Source organism: Nanorana parkeri, unplaced genomic scaffold (genome assembly GCF_000935625.1).
Source record: "Nanorana parkeri isolate BGI_ZX_2015 unplaced genomic scaffold, ASM93562v1 scaffold612, whole genome shotgun sequence".
Lineage (NCBI taxonomy): Eukaryota > Metazoa > Chordata > Amphibia > Anura > Dicroglossidae > Nanorana > Nanorana parkeri.
In genome coordinates, this window is record NW_017306880.1 from 335,092 (window position 1) to 356,048 (window position 20,957).

General features: G+C 44.7%; 1 protein-coding gene across 1 annotated transcript in view; it reads left to right on the plus strand.

Annotated features, from left to right (window-relative positions):
- The first annotated feature begins 3,826 nt into the window (after nucleotides 1–3,826).
- DNAJB12 (DnaJ heat shock protein family (Hsp40) member B12) overlaps nucleotides 3,827–20,957 on the plus strand; it is a 36,426-nt gene continuing 19,295 nt past the window's right edge. The window contains exons 1-3 of the mRNA XM_018562910.1: nucleotides 3,827–4,038; nucleotides 16,099–16,273; nucleotides 18,233–18,378. Coding sequence (XP_018418412.1) covers nucleotides 3,906–4,038; nucleotides 16,099–16,273; nucleotides 18,233–18,378 — 454 coding nt within the window. The 5' untranslated portion in view covers nucleotides 3,827–3,905. The remainder of the gene's footprint in view (nucleotides 4,039–16,098; nucleotides 16,274–18,232; nucleotides 18,379–20,957) is intronic.

Genomic DNA, 20,957 nt, shown 5'->3' on the forward strand with positions numbered 1-20,957 from the left:
TCCTTCACTTGTTGTTAGCAGCCTGGCTTCCTGACCAATCCGGAAGCTGGGTGGCACGTCATGACCCGCTTCCCTGATTGGCTAGGAAGCCAGCTTCACTTGTTGCTAGGCTGCCTGGCTTCCTGACCAATCAGGAAGCCGGGTGGCACGTCATGACCCGCTGCCCTGCTTCCCGATTGGTCAGGAAGCCAGGCTGTCTGGCAACAAGTGAAGTTAGCTTCCTAGCCAATCAGGGAAGCGGGTCATGAAGTGCCGCCCTGCTTCTTGATTGGTCAGAAATCCAGGCTGCCTCAGAAAATAAAGCCGGTGTTCTTTCAATAGAACACCAGCTTCCCAGGCGGCGGGACAACTTCTTGAGAAAGCCAGGTTAACGGTACCCCGGGATGCCGGTATCAGTGAGTTCCGGGAAAAAAATATCGCTACTCGTTGCTGAAAAAGCGGTATCGGCACATCCCTACCGGAGAGCATGTTGCATGGTCTTCGGGCGGTGTCTGCTGTCAGAATACACTGTAAACAGCCGGGGATTCAGCAATCCAGGTCTGTAATCGTTGACAGTGGAATCTGTTATATATAACTGTGTATACCCTACCTGAAGTTCAGCCAGGCAACATTTTTAACATGAACCTAAGTTCAAGAACACAGGGACATGACTTTAAACTAGCTGGAGGAACGTTCAAAACTAACCTTACAGGATAGTATATTATTTTTTCATTATTATATTACTTATAGCAGGGCCTGACTGGCCATTGGTCAGTATGGGCACTTGCCCGGAGGGCCGGGCAGAACTCAATCATCCTACTAAGCCTGATGGCCTGCTTTGTGATAACTAGAGATCGCCGCCATATGATCGAGGCGGTCCGGGCTGGCCAGATCAGGCAGAGGCTGCTCTCTAAACAGGCATGTTAGAGGGTTCTCTCGGAGCCCTAGTGAGGAGCGAGCGGCCGCCTGAGTGGAGATCCGCATCTGCTGAGCCTGCAGCCACCAGCAAGGTACCAGCAGGTGAGAGCCCCACTGACCACCACAGGCCACGCTGACCACCTGAGAGCTTGCACCGACCACCTTGAGAGCCCGCACAGCCTTCCTGAGACCCAGGAGACATCAGACTGCGAACTTGAAGCAACATAGAGTATATAGCGTTATATTATACTGCATTGTTGTATAGAGTATTGCTGGGATTTGTAGTCCTCTATAGCCAGTGCCATTCTGCATTGCTGTATGTTTTGCTGGGATATGTAGTCCTCTTTAGTTGCCGGTGGTATTCAGTATTGCGGGGATTTGTAGTCTTGTATAACTGGTGGTATTCTGCATTCCTGTATAATGATGTTACAGCAATACAAAATACCACCAGCTATACAGGACTACATATCCCCAGCAATATATTAAATTATACAGTAGGGATGCACCAATACCAGTATCGATGCCAAAATTGGGCATTTTCACAAGTACTCGTACCCATGAAAATGCCCCGATACTGAGTGCCGATACCAGCACTTTTTTTTTCTAAAACTGAAGGGGCTGTCTGAGGTCATGCACTTGCTGGAGACCTTGGCAGCCTTTCTGTGAACCGTGTGGTGCTTGTTTACAGCATCGGCTGCACATCTCCTTGGATAACTACGCCATCCGCACCAACAGTGGCCAGACTGAGGGGAGAGATATGGGGCCAACTGAGGAGGCACACAGGCCAAAATATAAGATGGCGGTGGGCAGGGTGTGAGGAGGAAGTGTTGGTCCTGTTCAGGACCAACACTGCTGCTGCACCAGCTCTGGCTGAGGGTGCTAGGAGGATCCTTGTATGGCTTATCATAAGTACCGCATCAAGATTGCTACCGGTTACTCCATTTTTCACTCCCACTCTTGGAAACTCGTTGCCTTTCAATAGGCAATTGAAAGGCAATTGCCTATTGAAAGGCCACCTATGGGATTTTGAGGACTGGCTGTGCCAGTCAAAGACAACTAGCCAACTTTGCCAGCTCTGGAGGCAACGAATCCTCAGTAACACCATTGTAGAAATGGGTAATATTACCTGTAATATATATGGGTGATATTATAATAATTTTTTGTCAAATGTTCCTGCTTACTGAATGCTCATTTGTACACCATGGACCCATATTTATCCTATACTTGCTTGTCCCCTATAGAGCCAGTACTGTACGTGCCAGTATAGAGACTATATTATATATACAGTATATATAGAGTCCCCTGTAATTAGGCTGCCGCCTTAGGCACCTGGTCCCTCCCCTCGATTGTGCAATGTTTGGTCCTGCCCCCAGATTGTGACAGGGTGGGGCCTGTCAGGGGTCATGTGATTAGGCTGCTCAGTCCAAAATGCCCGGGCCTACTTTTTGTCCCAGTCCGGCCCTGACTGAAAGATAGGTTGTTGTTTGGAGTAGTTGATCCAGCAGAGATAGCGTTTCAGTCAACAGTAAGGACCCATTTACACTGGATCTGTTGCGTTGCAATCTGTCATAATTAGGGTTGCACAGATACCAAGTACAGTACTCGGTACAAGTACATGTACTGATACTTTTGAGCTCCAAGACTACACTAGAGAAAAATTTAAAAGTTAGGAGGCAGCTGTCATTTGTAAGCAGCACACGGAGCTCCCGGGATTTGTACATCTCTATTTTAATGTATCATTTTGTTTTTATAAATATAAATAAAGTGATACACAGATACCAGTTTTGCGAGTACGAGTACTGGTACTTGCCGAGTACTTACAAGTACTGGTACATTTTTGTTTATTGTCATGTGACAGTTTTTCTAAAACAATACAGACTAATGATTTCAGGACAGTGGTGGAGCGCCAGAGCCAGGTCCCAGCTGCAACCACTGCAACCCTGGTAGTTCTCATGAAAATGCCAAGTATCTGCACTGGTACTCGAAAAGTATCTGTGCATCCCTAGTCATAATGGATGCTGATAGCTGGGCACCGAATAATGAATGGGTGTGAATGGGGTTAGTTCACACTGCTCCGTTAGGCTGAAAAAAAAAACCTAGAGCTTGCACTTTTTTGTTTTCAGCGCAATGGATTCGGTGTGAACTAGCCCCATTCACTTTCTAGTGCCCTTTTGTTAGCATCTGTTGAAAAACGTATTGCAACGTATCAGAACGACATCAGAAGGTACAGTTGCAAGCCAACGGACCCTCCATTGACTTGCAATTTCCTTCTGCTTTTGGGGCGAATGCGTCTAGAGGCTAGGTGCATACATGGGCGAACCTGGGATGTGCATTTGTGTGCCGTTTCACACAGTCTTTGCAGCACGGCCCCAATGATTATCACTGAGGTTATATCGGCGTGGCAATCTCTGAAAAGAGGTAAATTCACATTTAGTTACATTTCGCATGATCGCCGCTTTCTCAGGTACAATTGCGGTGGAAAACTGCAATCTGCCTGGCGCAACTGTGGTGCCATTAGAAAAGAATGGCACTACCAGCATGATCCGTGGTGGTGTGCGATTCCGTGTCCGTGCGGTTTTGTGCAAGATTGTGGCGCAGTCACAGATCTGCTAAGTGTGAACATGGCCTAAGTGAATTTAAACATGCTTGAGACGAAGACCTATAGTCAGGCAAACAAGTGTGATTTTCTGCCATCGGTCTTGTTTCTTACAGTAAGATTCCTTCATGTTTAGTGACTCTCTATCTATATGCATATATGTCAACAGTGTACGTTGTTCTGAATGTTTACAATCTCCTAGTAAAGTTTTATCTTTCCGCATTTCAGCTGTCAATCCGCTGGCAGCACAGACAACCTCCATGTCAAATAAGCACTCTGACAGCTGTTTACTTTCGTAAACCGCGTCACCCTCGAGGGGGTTTGAATTACTGACGTCATCAAGCAGAGCCAGAATGTAGATGACGTGCTCGCGGAGCGCCGCCCACCAGTTCCTATTAGCAGTGATTCCGCAATGGAATCAAACCGGGACGAGGCGGAGCGCTGTATAGCCATCGCGCTGAAAGCCATCAAGAGCGGGAACGCGGAGAAGGCTTTGCGGTTTCTGGACAAGGCTCAGCGGCTCTTCCCCACGGACAGGGCGCAAGGTAACGGCGGGGAACGGAGTAGCGGCTCGGCGGGTGGGGGGAGGGCAGCTAGTTCTGGGACAGCTGTGGCGTCACATCTCGAGACGCGCATGCGCGCACGTCGCTTGTGGTGTGAAGGATTCTGGGAGATGTAGTACCTGTCTGTACAGAATAGGGGCACTGCTGACAGCGGTTTTCATTCCCGTCCTCTGCAGTCCAATGCAGTGTGCTTATGACTCGGGGGTGCCTTTTGTGTGAACCAAGGGAACCCTTGGCTTGTGTAACCTGTACTATTTGTATGTGTAGACATGTGAGGAGACTACAGTGCGGAAATATGGCGGCGAACAGCTGTATGCTGGGCACTGTGTCTCTAGCACGGGGCTCTGAGGAAATATTCTGCTGACAGGAAGTCTATGGCGAGCTAGAGCCCCGTGTAATGCTGTATTACATTGATAGTCACCGGAAAAGGGTTATGTCAGGAGCATGTGTGCTAAATTACTGCATAAATAGCATGACATAATACAATTATGGACTACAACCCCCACAATGCACTGCGGCCACAGAACTGCTCGGTATAGTCAGCCTAAAACAGCAGAGGCCAGCAAAATGAGCAGACAGTGTGTACAAGGCCCGACAGCAGATACATGGGGGTTTTCTGAGCCCTCCCACACAGGGTGCACTGAGACAATGGGGTACACTGGGCTTTCACTCATGGGGTGCAATGAGCCAATGGGGTGTGCTGGGACCTCACCAACAGAGCAGCAAGGGGGCAGAGGTGGGGGAGCAGTGGGCTTCATTGGAATCCATAAAGGGGTCTCTTCTTCCTGTGTACAGGGTCCAATCTCATTCTATTTCGAGGATCAGTCTGGTGGGCTGAATCACCTGCCACCTCATGATATATCTTTGGGGTTTCACTTGCACTAAGTTCTCCCGGCCATACCTACCAGTTATATTGTTGCCCATCTTGGACTCTCACTGTTTGTTTACACAATATACAATAAATCAAAGGGAACGCATCAAAACAACAAGCGCTCATCACCATTTTGTTAATACAAGCATAGGACTGTCATTCTCATCCTCATTTTTACTACACAAGTGAATCCACAATCTGGAACAAGGGTTCTGGTATCCTGACCCTTCTCTGGCTGCCTGCTTTTACCGGGCCAGCGTCTTGCTGAAGCAAGAATGGGGTCAGAGCCTCCACCATCACAAGCAAGTGGGCAGTGGCCTCTTCCATAATTTGTGTCCTGATTGGGGAGATATGTCACTACTGTGGTCACAGATATAAAGAAGCACTTGTGTGGACAGCAGCCATAGACGAAGTGTCATTTGTTTCCACGTCTGCACAGCTCCTCTGTGGAAAACCTTCAGGGCCCATTTCATTTTTTTATTCTTTATTTAAAAGTATAACAAAGACAAATACACAACAAAAGAAGCAGACATACAGGAACACTTATAAGGAAAACAAACCACAATAGACATCCAAGAGGAAAACATGTCAATATATAAACTTCTCACCGGAGGGTAGCAACAAAACTGGTGGGGCATATCAACCCAAAGAGAGCGGAGGTCCGAGTGTATCTATAACCCATTATGTGTGTTGTCCGCTAGTCACATTAATATTTAATGGCATGCCAGTGATGCATAACGCACTTGAAACACACAGATGTGAACCACATTACCTACTTGCTTGCTTCATTGAAGAGTTTCAGTCACGTGATCATAGTGCTGGTCCCCCATGGTAGCTTCTTTCTCTGAATGAGCTTTGTCACAGGTAGTACATACTGTTTACAAGTGATTACTCAAGCATTGTCTTTCCACATGTGATCATAACTGATTTTAGAGTGCATGTCTTTGCAAAATAAAACCGCTTATTTCGTACATCTTTGCAATTCCTGCACATTTCCCCATGTTCTTTCTTTTTTTTTTAAATGCTGCAATTACAAAAGTACTTGCAGAAATCCAGTGTGCTGCTAATTTCCTGGAGTGAGCTGGCGACACACTGCCTCTACTGCACTGAACTCTCGTTCAGGGTTATCAGCTCTATGCAGGTCTCTTCTTCTAGACCAGGGGTGCTGATGCTGGTAGATCACAAAGGGTGTGAATGGCGGCCCCTTTATTCGATTTTGGTATATTTATTTAGCTGTGCACACATAATTACCTATTAGCCTGAGTCTGCTGAGCCAAGTTCCCTGACACATTTCTGGTGGATACCGGTGGTCGAAGTGCTATGTATTACATCAAAGAATATTAGTTTATACAGCCTGTGTCACTGTACTGTTTGCAAAATACAGCAAGGTGGGCCAGGAGAGAGAGGAAAGATAGCCAGGGGAGAGAGCGAGGAGAGACAGCCAGGGGAGAGAGCAAGGAGAGAAAACGAGAAATGACAGCCAGGAGAGAGAGGGTGAGGAAAGACGGCCAGGAGAGACAGCCAGGAGGATGAGCGAGGAGAGACCGCCACGAGAGAGAGAGCGAGGAAGGTTTTTTTTTTTTTCGTTGGTAGATCTCATGTAGCTCGTCATTTGAAAAGTAGATCTCAACACAAAAAATTGTGGGCACCCCTGTTCTAGACTAAAGAACACCCCCATTTTAGGTTATGGAGATTAGTTGAAGTGGAGGTGTTCTGTAGTCCAACAAACGAGACCTGGGCAGTGCAGCAGAGATACTGTGCTCTCTGCTCAAACAGGAAGTTAACTAGGCAGCGAATTTTGGCTGGTTCTTGATGAACCGGATACATTTCACTCAGTGGGTGCTGTTGATGGAGGAATCTAGGGCTGCAACAACTAATCGACATAATCGATTATAAACTGTTCTATTTTTTCACTGAGCCCGCAGGTTGAATGTAAAAATAGAACCATGGATACCTGGCTTTATAGTTGTTCTCTGTTATCTTAATTCTTGGTTAAGGGGCCCTCCATACACTATAGCTTTTGTGGTTACACGTTATAAAATTGTAGCATTGGCATGTCATAAACCATTGGTAATGGGTATCTGTTTGGCAGCTTGGCTCATAGATATCCGCTAATCAGGGACATTTTTTGTCTGGCCAGTGGTAGTGTGCAGTTTGTTCAACTGGCTTAAGTTGGCCATACGCCTGTCAATTTTTTTCCTTCAACCCACAGGCTGATCGGGAGAAATTGATGCGATTCCTCCATCAACATAAACAGCGTGTCGATCGAGGAATCCCGCTGTTTGCATTGTATCCTGACAGGTTCTGCCAACAACTGTCAGAATACCCGATCAGAGCGGGCAGCTCATTGGCTGCTGGCTCTGATCGCTGAAAGGGAGCCGACAGCCCCATACACTGGCCAAATTTCGTCCGGTACACTAAAGACCGTCTGCAATTTGGCCAGTGTATGGGCACCTTTAGCCAGGTCTCGCTAGGAAATATGAGCAGCCATGTTTAACAGCTGAGCTGGTCATTTGGAGAGAAAAGTTATAGGAAGATATGATGATTCACATTAAAAACAATGACTTTGATGTAGGGCTGCAACAACTAATCGATTTGAATCGATAATAATTAGTTATGAGAATAGTTGGCAACTATTCTCATTTTTCGTTTAGTTGGGGGGGAGATATTATTTTTAATGCAGCCAATCGATTAGTTGAAAAAATAACCGGGCAACCCTACTTTGATGTAGATTATTATCACTAGCTTATAACTTGAATTTCTTGAGCTCAACTATCCACCCCTCCTCCCATGCTAAGGTCCTAGGGGTCATCCTTGACTCGGACCTCACCTTTCTTCCCCACATCCAATCGCTATCCAAATCCAGCCGCCTTCGCCTTCACCTTCGTAACATCTCCAAAATACGCCCCTTCCTCACCAAAGAAACCACAAAACTGCTCATCCACTCACTTGTTATATCTCGTCTTGACTATTGCAACTCCCTCCTCATTGGCTTACCTCTACACAGGCTATCCCCCCTTCGGTCTATCATGAATGCAGCTGGCAGACTCATCCACCTAACCAAATGTTCAGTGTCTGCCACCCCCCTCTGTCAATCCCTCCACTGGCTTCCAATAGCCCGAAGGATAAAATTCAAAATATTAACAACCACTTACAAAGTCATCCACAACTCTGCCCCCGGATATATCTCAGACCTTGTCTCTAAGTATCACCCTAACCGCCCCCTCCGCTCATCCCAAGAACTAGTGCTTTCCAGCTCCCTCATCAACTCCTCCCATACTCGCCTCCAGGACTTCACTAGAGTCTCTCCCATCCTCTGGAACTCTTTACCCCAACCTGTCCATCTGTCTCCCACCTTGACTGCCTTTAGGCGATCCCTAAAGACTCATCTCTTCAGGGAAGCCTATACCACCGCAACCTAACCACTGAACCATCACATTCTCAAATAATTCATCCCCTCACAGCTACCGTCTCATGTATCACTTCCCCCTCCCTTTTAGATTGTAAGCCCTCAGGGGCAGGGCCCTCCTTACTATCTTGTCTTGAATGTTATTGTAATGTCCTTGTATTGTAAAGCGCTGCGCAAACTGTTGGCGCTATATAAATCCTGTATATTAATAATAATTGTAAGGTCTCATGAACAGGGTCCTTCTAATCCCTTTGTATGGTATTATATTGTAATTGTACGGTCTCCCTATATGTTGTAAAGCGCTGCGCAAACTGTTGGCGCTATATAAATCCTGTATAATAAAAATAATGTAGTTTTTAAACTACATCTCCTGCCATCATATATACATCTCCTAGTTTTGAATCCGGAGGAATGTTGAGCATTCATGGCTTGGCCCCCAGGCAAAGAGAAGATATAAGCATATCTTTGTGTTCTGATGGTCGGTGACTTCAGTACACGTCCATCTGGCCTGATAGGGGTGCAGTCCAGGCAGTCTGCCAATGTCATATTACTGAGCTTGTAGGCACAGTATTTCTCAGGAATATTATTATTATTTAAGGCCGATTTATAAAAACTGGAGCAAAAGTGAAAAGGTCGCCCACAAGTCCTTCACAATTCTTGTTTCATTTTTCCAAAATAAAAGCTGTTGGTTGCTTTCGGCGATTGCTTTACTTTTGTTGTTGTCATTCCTTCTACTTTTTCTCAATCAGCAGCTTTTATGGTGCCAGGGCTATGTGTTTAGGACTAGGGATGCGTCAATATATTGCCCGAAAATGACACTTTTAGCAAAATGCTGAAAGTGCAATTTTCTGGCCGAAATAGCGGTGCATGCGTTCTTTCTCTCCTCCATGCTGGGCGCTGCTCTGTGTCCCAGCGGGCAGGAGAGAAACTGCCACAGGCGGCCGAGCGCTGCGGGAGGAGGCTGAATGCTCTGGAACGCAGACTTTGTGGTGTGAACTGGCCCTCCTCCTTGCCTGAAATGTGTGCAGAGCTGGTGTTTGATACTTTAATTCAGAACAGGAAAAAGAAAATATAACACTTAGTTTTGTTATGTATTCAAAACGTTACAATTGTGTTTGTTTGGTGTCTGGCACCTATTATGACTTGTCCATGTTTGGTAAACAAACAGCCATTTTAGGGGACTATACTTTATTAAGATTTATTTTCTTGTTCTGTTTTCCTTCATTAACATAAAAGCATTTGTATTGCTCACCTTTGTTTGTAGGTAACAGATTGCTCATTGTTACATCATGCTGTAACCAAGAACAGTCCGTGTCTTCATTTAGCTGTGCTCACTTCTGCTTTCACATTCTGACTTTTCTGGGACAAATCCTTTTAGAAAGGAATGATGTTGAAGATGCAATAGTATTTTATATTTTTCCAAAAAGTGCTTTTATTGCAGGCATATAAAATAATGTTTTGACACATCACGTTAGTAATATCATCATGTCCCCATATTTATTGTGAAACAAGCGCAGGAGAGCTTAGTATGAAAATTAGGGCTGTGGAAATTAACGATTAATCGTTAATTTTTTTTGATCGATCAAAGTTCTTTTGATCCCTACTCACCTCTCCGCCGATCCGGTGACGTCACCGGACTCCTCCCCCCTTCCCCAAGTGGCTGTCGGCTAACGAAGGGAAGGGGGAGGAGTCCGGTGACGTCGATGTCCGTGCTTGAGCCACCTAGTGTCCTTTTGTTGCTAGGATGCAGGCGGCTTGAGTCTCCTAGTATCCTTTGTTTCTAGGATTCCTGGTGGCTTGAGCCACCTAGTGTCCTTTTGTTGTTAGGATGCAGGTAAGTTGAGCAGTTTGGCATCCTTAGTTGCTAGGATGTAGGCGGCTTGAGCTGCCTAGTGTTTGTTGCTAGGATGCCTGAGCTGCCCAGTATCCATTGTTGCTAGGATGCAGGTGGCTTGAGCCACCTAGTGTCCTTTGTTGTTAGGATGCAGGTAGTTTAAGCAGCATGGCATCCTTAGTTGCTAGGATGCAGGTGACTCGAGCCGCCTAGCTTACTTTGTTGCTAGGATGAAGGTGGCTTAAGACGTCTAGTGTCTTTTTGTTTGCTAGGATGCAGGTGACTTCTTGCTGCCTATCGTCCTTCATTGCTAGGAGGCAGGCGGCTCGAGCTAAGTTGTATCTTTGGTTACAGTTAGTAGCTCCACCAAGGATCCAACCTCGGTCCCGCTTTTGGTACTGACTTGAGATGGCTTTGTATGTAGTTTTTCGTATGGTTCTCCCTAGGGGTCGTCCGATATCCATTTTTCAGAAACAATACTGATTATGGGCACCTTTCAGGCCGATAACCAATATCAGGTACTGACATTCTTTTTACATCCAGCTGCACCACAAGCTCACTACAGAGCCAGCCTGCTATTGGCTATTTCAAACTGCAGTAGCCAATAGCAAGCTTGCTTTTAAACCTGCCTGCTGTCAATCAGCAGAGGAGGACCCAGGGCCAGGTTCACATCAGATCTGAAACGCAGTGCATTGTATTTTGCCGCATTTTTGCTGCCATTTTAATGCTCCCTTTTATTTTCCTGAAAATTTGCTTACAGGTGCGTATCAGTGCATTTGTATGCATATTTGATGCGTTTCCATGCGTTCGTGTGCATTTCAGGCCAGAGAAAATGAGACGAGCAGTGTTTTCTTTTGTCTGGACCGGAACAGACTGCGTTGGTTTAAACTGAGCCCAGAATTACTATAGGGATACTTTGGGATGGTTTTTTTGGTGGGGGAACAAACTGTCCTGGTCTAGACATGGTGTGACCAAGCCCTGAAGGAGAAAGTTCTCCTTCAGGTCCAGCCCTAGTCCCCCCAGTGTCCACTTAGTGAACCTATTGCCGGCTTCTCAGGGAGTTTCCGCATCCCTTGGTGTTACCTGGCATTACTTTGTGTGATTGTTCTTGGTGTTATGCCCTGATTGGTTCACTTCATTGTACGTTCAAGTTTCATTTTCTTTTACTAAGCCCAGGTTTACACCTTCTCCTTGTGTGAACGCAGTGTCATTACTTGTTAATGGCACCCCAAACGTGCAGGGGAAAAATGCGGCACACTCAGAGCTGAACATGCTGCATTAGGTACTTTGCTGCCCGTGCGGCAGCGCATTGATTCAACCGCGGGAAAAACACATGCAAACGCACACTACTGAAACGCAAAATGTGAACAGGCCTTAAAGTGGTTTTATCTGCATTATCCAGTGCACTCTGTTTTAGTGTTTGTCTGTATAGATGGCCTTTGGATGCATGTAGAGCTTGCCAGGATATTTAGAGCTGCCTAGGCTCCAGGGAAGCGTAAGACATTTGAAGATTTCTATCTACTCAGCGCATGTAAACGCACAATTGTGTACGGTGTGCAGAGCACTTTTTACACAGGCTCTTTCCAACTCTCGTAGTTGCCGTATTTTCTGACGGGTGTGTGCACAAGCCCGAAAATTGTTAGGAGAACTTGCCAAGAAAGGAGAGAAATCTTTGTACTGTGCAGACAATTCTAATAAAATGATTAGGAAGAAAGAAATCAAAGCTGCTGTGGATGGTGTTCCGTCATTTGCATAATAGACAATGATCCAAACTTATCTCATTATCAGCAACAGAACTTCTTTTCATGGTTTATATGCGAGTTACATTTTTACTACTATTCCTATCAGACTGAATGGCATGAATAATTAACCTGCTTGTTCAACAAGTGAGGGATTGTGAACATTTTTCCTGAATCAGCAGAATAAACGCATGAAGTCTCTCTGACCTACAAACCTATCACTTATGAAGCTGATCCTGATTTTGAATACAAAAATGTCATTTATTCTGGTTCCCTAGTCCTAAAGTGAAAGGTGGATGTATTTATAGTGGACACAAGTATTTGTAAGATGACCCCCCCCTCCCCCATACAAATACCTGTATGCCCTCATTCACACCTGAGCGTTTTGTCACGTTTCCCAAAGCACAACATACGGAATCCCGTTATTCTCAGTGGTGCCCATTCTCACCTGAGCATTGTCGCTTGAAAAATGCAAATCACGCTTCTTTTATTTTGCCCTATAGACTTTAATAGGAGAAACTGAAAAGACGCCCAATGTTGTACTAACACACCGTCTCATCCGATACAGTGAAGGTTCAAATGTTGGATATCAGTAGTTCTTATTGTGAAATACAATTTTTTCCCATGTGTTGGAAAGTCTCCGAGCTGGCTGGCCTATTCTTCCCAACGCTTAGAAAGTCAGTAGTTGGGTTTGCATGTAATACTTTGGTTCTTGGGGAGAAGTGGTGGTGGGTCTACAGACAACAGGCAGATATCTACCCTGCTCATCATTCTCAGCAAGCCTAGGTTATGTTCATTGCCAACAAGGGTTCCTGCCATCATTTCTGGAGTCAGCTAAAAATATTGCCAACACCCTGGAAAGTCTCTGATATTATGTGCATCAGTAATTACTGCCCGAGTCCCTACGCTCTCACAGGCTGGGCCCTCCTTACCGTCTTGTCTTGGCTTGGTGTGTTTATTGACTATCTTACTGTTTATTTGGTGGGCCCTCCTTACCATCCTGTCTTGAATTGTATTGTGATTGTAATGTCTTCCTTATATTGTAAAGCGCTATGCAATATGTTGGCGCTATATAAATCCTGCATAATAATAATAAAATGATCATTTCACTTCCTAGATGGTTCACGGTAAAATGGAGATATTTTCAGCTGGTCTGGGTCTGCATGGAATATCTGTATACGCTGCATGTATGATGCCCTGTGATCTATGGAAATAATAGGATTGGAGTATGTGTGGTATTTAGAACCTATAAAGGATCCTCCATGGAGTACAGATTGTGACTTATTATTATAACAACGATCTTTTTTGCATTGTTTTTAAAGGAAACTACTAAGATAAATATGTAGGCTGTTATTTATTTATTACAGGTATTTTTATAGCGCTGACAATTTGTGCAGTGCTCTACATAGTTGCACATTCACATCAGTCATTGCCCTCAAGCAGCTTACAATCTAAGGTCCCTATCTCACATGCATACGTATGAGGGCCGATTTAGACTGGAGCCAATTAACATTCCAGCTTGTCTTTGGAGTGTGGGAGGAAACTCGCACAAGCACAGGGAGAACATGCAAACTCCTTGCAGATAGTGACGGGGATTTGAACCAGGGACCCCCAGTGCTGCAAGGAAGATGTACTAACCACTAATCCAGTGTTCTGGTTTATCCCCCTCTTAGGCCTCATTCAGATGGCCACAGAGGACTGTACAGTGTGCAATGGGCCTTGATTTTCTGTAGAGTAAAACTGTCTGCGTCCAGGGTCACTGTAGGAATGTAAACGCATGGATGTGTGTGTATAGCCATGGCCTTTGTCAGCCCGTCATTGACTTGTACAGGCTGCAGCTGTATGCAAGGAGCTGTGACTTCAGACACAGAATATTGATCCATGGCCGTGTGAATGAGGTTGTACTGGGCTAGATACCTGGTAGTATTAGGAGGCGTTACCTTCTGACACGGATCAAACATGAAGCCAGTGAAGTCAGAAAGCCTGATCTGCAGACTTTCTCACTGTCTGCAAGTTAATGACTCGATAATAAATCCATTGGGTCATCAGGACAGGGCGAGGTTAACAATGGCAGCTCACAGTTTTTCTGTACAGACGTCTCAACAGCTTACAGTAATTCTAAAAAAAATCTATTCCAGTACTGGCAATTCTAGCAAATACAGGCAAATTGCAGCTGTCAAAATGACAGCCGGGTACTGCTTTGTATTATACAGAAGCGGCTGTCAAAATCCAACTGCTCTGATGTAAAATTGCCATCTGGAAGTGTCATTGAGTAAAAGTTGTTTTAGTGTCATTATAAAAGGCAGAATTGCAGAGGAATATGGATACTTTTTAGTTTATTGTCAAACTATTTTTTAAAAATTTTTTTTAAAACTAACAAAACACTGGTCAGAACACATTTGTTCGGTTTTTACGTCTTTGTCTATAGATTCCATTGAAATTTTTTTTTTTTTAATTGCCGAAAGAAAACCTATTTATTTTCCCAAGAAAAACATTGGGGGGCAATTTATTAAAACTGGAGCAGTTGCCTATAGTAATTAATCACCTTCTATCTTTTTATTTTCAAAGCTTAACTGAACAAACTAAAGTGAGAAGCTGATTGGCTACTTTGGACAACTGCTCCAGATTCTGTCCGCTCCAGTTATGATAAATTCCCCTCATTGTATGTATTATCTTAAATAATGACAAAGTTAGCGTCATGTAAACCAGCCCATAGCGGAAATGTAAAAAAAAAAAAAAGTCCATAAGGGGTATAAGGTCTGGTTCACGCTGAGCGTTTTGAAGCGCTTTTTCTGCCCTAAAAAACGCTCAAAAATATGCCCCCAACCCCCATAATTTCTATGGCTCTATTCACATCTGAGCATTTTGTCACATAAGCAAAACGCCTGTCGCTGGAAAAAGTATAGGAGCTTTTTTTGGCATATTACAGCTCGTTTTTGCCCCATAGACCTAATAGGAAATGCTTGAAAACGCAAGTGTTTGCATGCGTTCTACGTGAGTTTGCTCATTCACCTCAATGAGCTACAATCTGCTCACAAAAATGTGCGATCTGATTTATGCGCATAAAACACATGTAGAAACAGACAAAAACGCTGTCGCCTGAGTGAAGAAGAATAATGATTCTGGAGAAAGGATTGATTGCTGCAGATGCTGGATCAGGTGATATTTCATTAGTGGTATTGTGTGATGTCCTTGTGAAGAACCTCGCCCCTTCTATAAGCCATATATTGGAGGGTGGTAAGCTAATTGTAGCTCAAAGTCCATGTTTCCACTCAGCGCTGTGCGAGGAGCCAAAGATTGATCAGCCAGCAGAGAGCACTCTTCACTTCTGTTGTCCTTCTGACGAGCGCTCACTTGTGGCTTTGTGTGAAAAAATCCAAAATCTTCTTCATGAAATGTGCTTTAAAAGATCTGTGAAAAGTATTCTGATAACTGTATGGGGGCCATACGTCCGGCTGGACAAATTTGCTTTGAATCTAGGAGCCAGCTAATAAAAAAGTTAGGAGCCAGGTTGTTTTTTTTTCTTCTCTAACAAAGCTTCATTTTCTACAACAGTTGTAGTTTTCAAATACAGTTTTAAATGTACTAAAGTTCTAAAGGATCCTAAGAAGGTTAATATACAAAAGCTGAGAGGGGGCGCTGTGCCTTTAGAGGAAAAAATATATATAAAATGTTAATACATAAGCGATTTTATACTCTGGATCAGCCTGCATGTGTCACAGGGAAGCATGGAGGTTTCTGTTCAGAGTATAAAATGGCAGAATACATGTCTGACCAATGCGCTCTGTGTTGAGGTCTAGCTACCCTCGTTGCTGCTAACGGAGAGAGATGTCACCCTTTGCTGCATCAAATACAAAGTAAACAAAAAGACTTCTCATTACTGTGTATTGGGCCCGGCTGCATTAAAGAAGTTCAACTCGGCTGTACAGCTAACTACTTGTAGTAGATTTACCATCATTCCTGTTGGTGTAAGGCCCAAAGCTGTCATGTGACTGAGGCCCCAATTCAAAGCTTTCTTGTGTGACACATTTTTGTAATTCTGGTATACATCTAGGTTTGCATGCTGTGTTTCCTGATTTGTAGTGCAGCACAGTGCTTGTGCTGTACTGCTGCTTCTCACAATGCAAGTCTTTAGAACATCCAGTGATCAGGGGGAAAAAAAATAATTGCTGTTTACTGTCTCTTGTAGAGCTCATCGACTCCCTCACTAATACCAGCCAAGCTAATGGCCAGCCTGAAAGCACAGAGTCATCAAACCCGCGACTTCGAAAGAATGCTGCTGAAGCCGCCCCAGCTGCCAATGGTGAAGCGGGTGGAGAAACTGGAAAGGGCTACACACCAGACCAGGTGGAAGCAGTAAAAAGGTGACTCAGCGTACCATGATACCTGGCCAGGTCCTCCTCATCCAACACAGTGTTATATGTTAAATACAAATATGCTAAAATGTTTAACTCCATTTCCCTGATGATTTAGTCATATATGTGAGGTTGTGAATGTTCATTCTGTGCAAATGGAAGCACAAAAGAATGTTCTTGTTAGGTTGAATGTGTTTTTGGATGTAATACTGCATTACAGGCACTAGGTGGAGCTGAGGAGCATAGAAATGTAATACTCATTTCCTGTGCTCCTCAGCTCCATCTAGTGGCCATAATTCGGTATTAAAGGGAAGACAATTAAAAATACATCTGACTTGCAGCTGTTATGCCTTTCGGCAGCAACGAGGGGCCAGATCTCCTCCTTCTACGTTATTCTCCATGAGAAGAAGCGGTTCGTGAAGCTGCCTTCAATGCTTAAGTGGGAGGAGGACCTGGGAGAAACGTTTTCGGAGGCGACTTGGTCCTCGGCTTGCAAGGCAAACGTGTCCAGCTCCAAGTGCATGACCCATTGGGAAATTGCTCTTAAAATCATGCTCAGGTGGTATTTTACCCTTTCGCCTTTCTAAGATCTACCTGACGCACTCCCCCCTCTGCTGGAGAGTGTGGCTCTGTAGGCAACATTATACAGTAATACCTTGGTTTACAAGTAACTTGGTTTAACCCCTTCATGACTGAGGCCCTTTTTTCAATTTTTGCACCCATGTTATATTCCACATTTTAGGCCTGAAAATGACGTAAAACCCCCCAACATTATATATTTTCTGAATGCCAAGACCCTATAGAATAAAATGGTGGTAGTTGAAAATTTTTATGTTGCGCAATATTAGCGCAACTCCTTATTAAACCCCAAAATTTAGTGACAAATTTAATTAAATGCCCCAAAACACAACAAATTACCCATTTTTTAAATGAACTTCTGGACTTGCAAAAGTATCAAAAGCTATTTGGGCATGATTTTCCGTTATTGAGCCTCATTTACCGACATTTTGGTCTCTCCTTCCCCACAAATGGCCTTATTGAGCATAGGAGTCGATATCTACATATATAGCCTCCAGGTGGAAACTGCTATATGCACCTACACTACAAGAAACCATAGCACGGGTACACTTGAATTGCCAGCACGAGTGGTTAATAGCTTTCCGACTAAATGCACAATCACAATTCTATTCTAAATGGAAGGATTGGCTACTATATACACAAATCTGAAAAGCCCATCATATGTCCCTTCCAGATGTGACACGTCATTACACTGGATGTTGCCATATTGTATACTCCTGGAAATTGGTTTTAGATTGACAGTTTCTTTATTTTATTTTGCTTTATTTTACTCCTATAATTTTATGGTTCTCTATGCCTAGCAACTATACAATATAGTTGTTTTATGCATATATTACCATTGATCTTGACATACAAGCGCACATCTACTACTACCGTGTTTCCGCGAAAACAAGACGCTGTCTTATTTATTTTTTTCCATGAAGAAAGACACTAGGTCTTATTTTCGGGGGATGTCTTACCTGGCTGCAGCTGTCGAGCTCTCCGCTCCGATGCAAACAGGTGGGGAACATGAATATTCATACAATTGTCAATGGCAGTCAGTTGCTGTTGATGCTGCCTGTTTGTTGATAATGCAACTTTTGATGTCTTGCTGACAACACTGTATGTGCATTCAGATGCAGATTATCTAGTGTTGTCTGCTCCGGGCTTGCTGCTAGTTTCTGCCCACCACTCACAGTGAGAGACCCGGCACTACAAATAAAGACATCTTTACATGTAGATCTCCATCTCTTTCAGGTCCCCTAACCCTGTGTTACATAGAGCGGCTTCAGCTCATTCTAATTACATTGTTTTTGTAATGGGTAATGCATTTATTTCATTTTCTTCTGGTTGGTAGAAGTTAATGTGATCAGAAATCAATATCAGACTGCCTTTACTTTCCCTCAATAGGGTAAAGCAATGTAAGGACTACTATGAGATTTTGGGAGTAACCAGAGAAGCCACGGAAGACGACTTGAAGAAATCCTACAGGAAGCTAGCTCTAAAATTTCATCCAGATAAAAACCACGCTCCGGGCGCCACCGAAGCATTTAAAGGTGGGTGACTCCATTTCACATGGTTATCTTGTGGACTCAAGCAGGGGTGGGCCACCTCGGCACTCCAGCTGGTGTGGAACTACAAGTCCCATGAGGCATTGCAAGATTGTGACACACACCCAGGCATGATTCTCAGAGGCAGATATGGGATGTATTGTGCCGAGGTTGCTAATGATGATTATGAAGTAGAATTTAGGTAGAGATATGTGTTCTAGTCCTAGTATCAGCTTTCAGATTTGATGTGGCATTGGATCACCATTGTGAGGTGTATACATCCATATTTCCCAGCTCTGGAAGATACATCCTGCTTCTCCTGTACTGGGCTTTCATAGCTATCAGGCAGTAACATCTTATAGCTTTGGAAGAGCAAAGTCAGTAGGAAATGTTCACATTAATTCGGACTTGCCTAATACCTTACTATGACCTGCACAACTTTGTGTACACTAATGCTAGGTCCAAAAATGCTCTACACCCTTGGTTCTCAACTGGTGGGTCGAGACCCAAAAGTGGATTGTGACCCTGTGTTCAGTGGGTCCCCGTGTGCCTTCCACTTTTCTAGGTGAGAGGCTCCTCAGCCTGCCCCTAGCACAGCACTGTCAGTTCTTGCGCCAAGCAGCCATTCAAAATATGCTGCCCGATGCCGAGTGTCAGCTTGAGGTAGGGTGGGCTCCATCCATATGTGCATTGCTTACAGCTCCCTCGGTTGTCCTGTAGATGTGCCTGGGCCGGGGTGATGTAACATACTGGCTCTCTGCACCTCTACAGGGTGTGTAAGGGAGCTGTACAAGCACTGCACGTATGACTGGAGCTCAATCACAGTACGGCAGCCCACACCGGACCCCAGGGTAAGGATCCACTCCAGTTCTCGTAAGGTAGGGAGACTGGGTGGGTGGATCTTAAAAAAAGATATATATATATATATAATGTGTGTGTGTGTGTGAGATTGTGTCTGTGGTTGTGTGTTTTTGAGGGCCCTTTCACACTAGTACAGTGCGTTAATCGCACAGTTCCGTGCGATTAACGCACTGTACTTCGCAATCGCACCTACCACACATTTTGGTGTGAGAAGTGCATTGCATTGTCATTCATCTGAATGGCACCCCAAATGTACCTCTCGCCCACAGTTCTATTGCCCACATCGGAAACGTGCAGTACCGCAATGCCGTGCATTCCATTGCAGTGCGACTTGGGTCACGACTTAATGACCGAGGACAAATGTGAGTCCTGAGGTTACACAGGTTGAGAGCCACGGATCTAAACCAACTGAAGATGACTGTGAACATTGTGATGAGCTCCCAGTGCTTTCATGTGTCTGTCTTATGCAGCATTATCCTGAGATCAGCAGTGCTGCCATACAGGATGAGCTCTCCATGTCTGACTATCATTATCTGCCTAAAGCAGATTAGCTCCAACTCAGCTGCTTGTGCTGCACATTTCAACACACTGATGTTCCAGATGAACAGCTGAGGAAATGTTTCCCGGCATATTCCCTGGGGTAACCCTGTAATGAGAGAATATGGACGCTGCCATTGCTGGCTTCTCTATTTGTGGAGATGATAGTTGCTTAGCTGTCATGGGTATCCCGGCTTTTCAGAACAGGTCTGCAGTTCATACAGCTCCAGGTCAGAAAGTACTGAAGCCTATGGGTGAGCATAGCAGCCACGTAACTTCTATTCTAAGCAGGTCAGCAATGGTATTTCTTACATTAAACATAATATTTTCACAGTTTCAGATGTGGAAATGGATTAGTGCAATGTTTCCCAATCTTTCGCAACCCCTGCAGTGTCTGTGTTATGTCTGCTATGATGTGCCACCATCTAGTTTCCGTCTCCTGAATATCCAGTGGGAGACATGGAAGGCCTAACAATGCATCCCAATGTACTTACACTGAAGTGATTGTATTCTAAGGCAGATTCTCCTTTTTTCACTCGTGGCACCCTAAAACAGCAAAATCTTGAGGTCTAAAATGTAAAAAAGTGTGGCCCCTCCAAAATCCATAGCAGACCCTAATCCCAAATAGGGGTCTGGTATGAATTTTCAGGGGAGACCCCACAAAAATACACACAAAAAGATGAGGTTCTCCCATCACATCAGGAGCCCCCCCCCCCTTCACATCCCAAGCTCCCCTTCACCTCAGGAGCCCTCCCTTTTAATATCCGGAGCCACAGATATGGCAGAAGGTGAGAGGTGAAGCAGGTCTGGATGGAGGAGAATTTTTTTCGTATGGATCCCATCATTTCTGGATTAAACTGGCCATACACCGTAGATTATCTGCGGATTTTCTATGGTCAGATTCCTCCATCTACGCTAAACTGTGTGGATGGAGGAATCTCCTGCTGGGCCAAGCTTCAGTATCTTGCTAGTCCGCCCCGCTGGCTGTCAAAATACCCGAACAATCTGATTGGATGCGAGACCATGCTGACCAGTGCGTGCAATTTTGCAGGGAAAAAATTCTAAATCCTTAGTGCAGGGCTGCCCTGGACAGCAGTATGGGGTACAGATAGTACACCCGTATCAGCGGAGGGGAAGGACCTGTTGACGAAAGGTAAGTATAGTGAGGGGGGGGGGGGGGGGGTGTG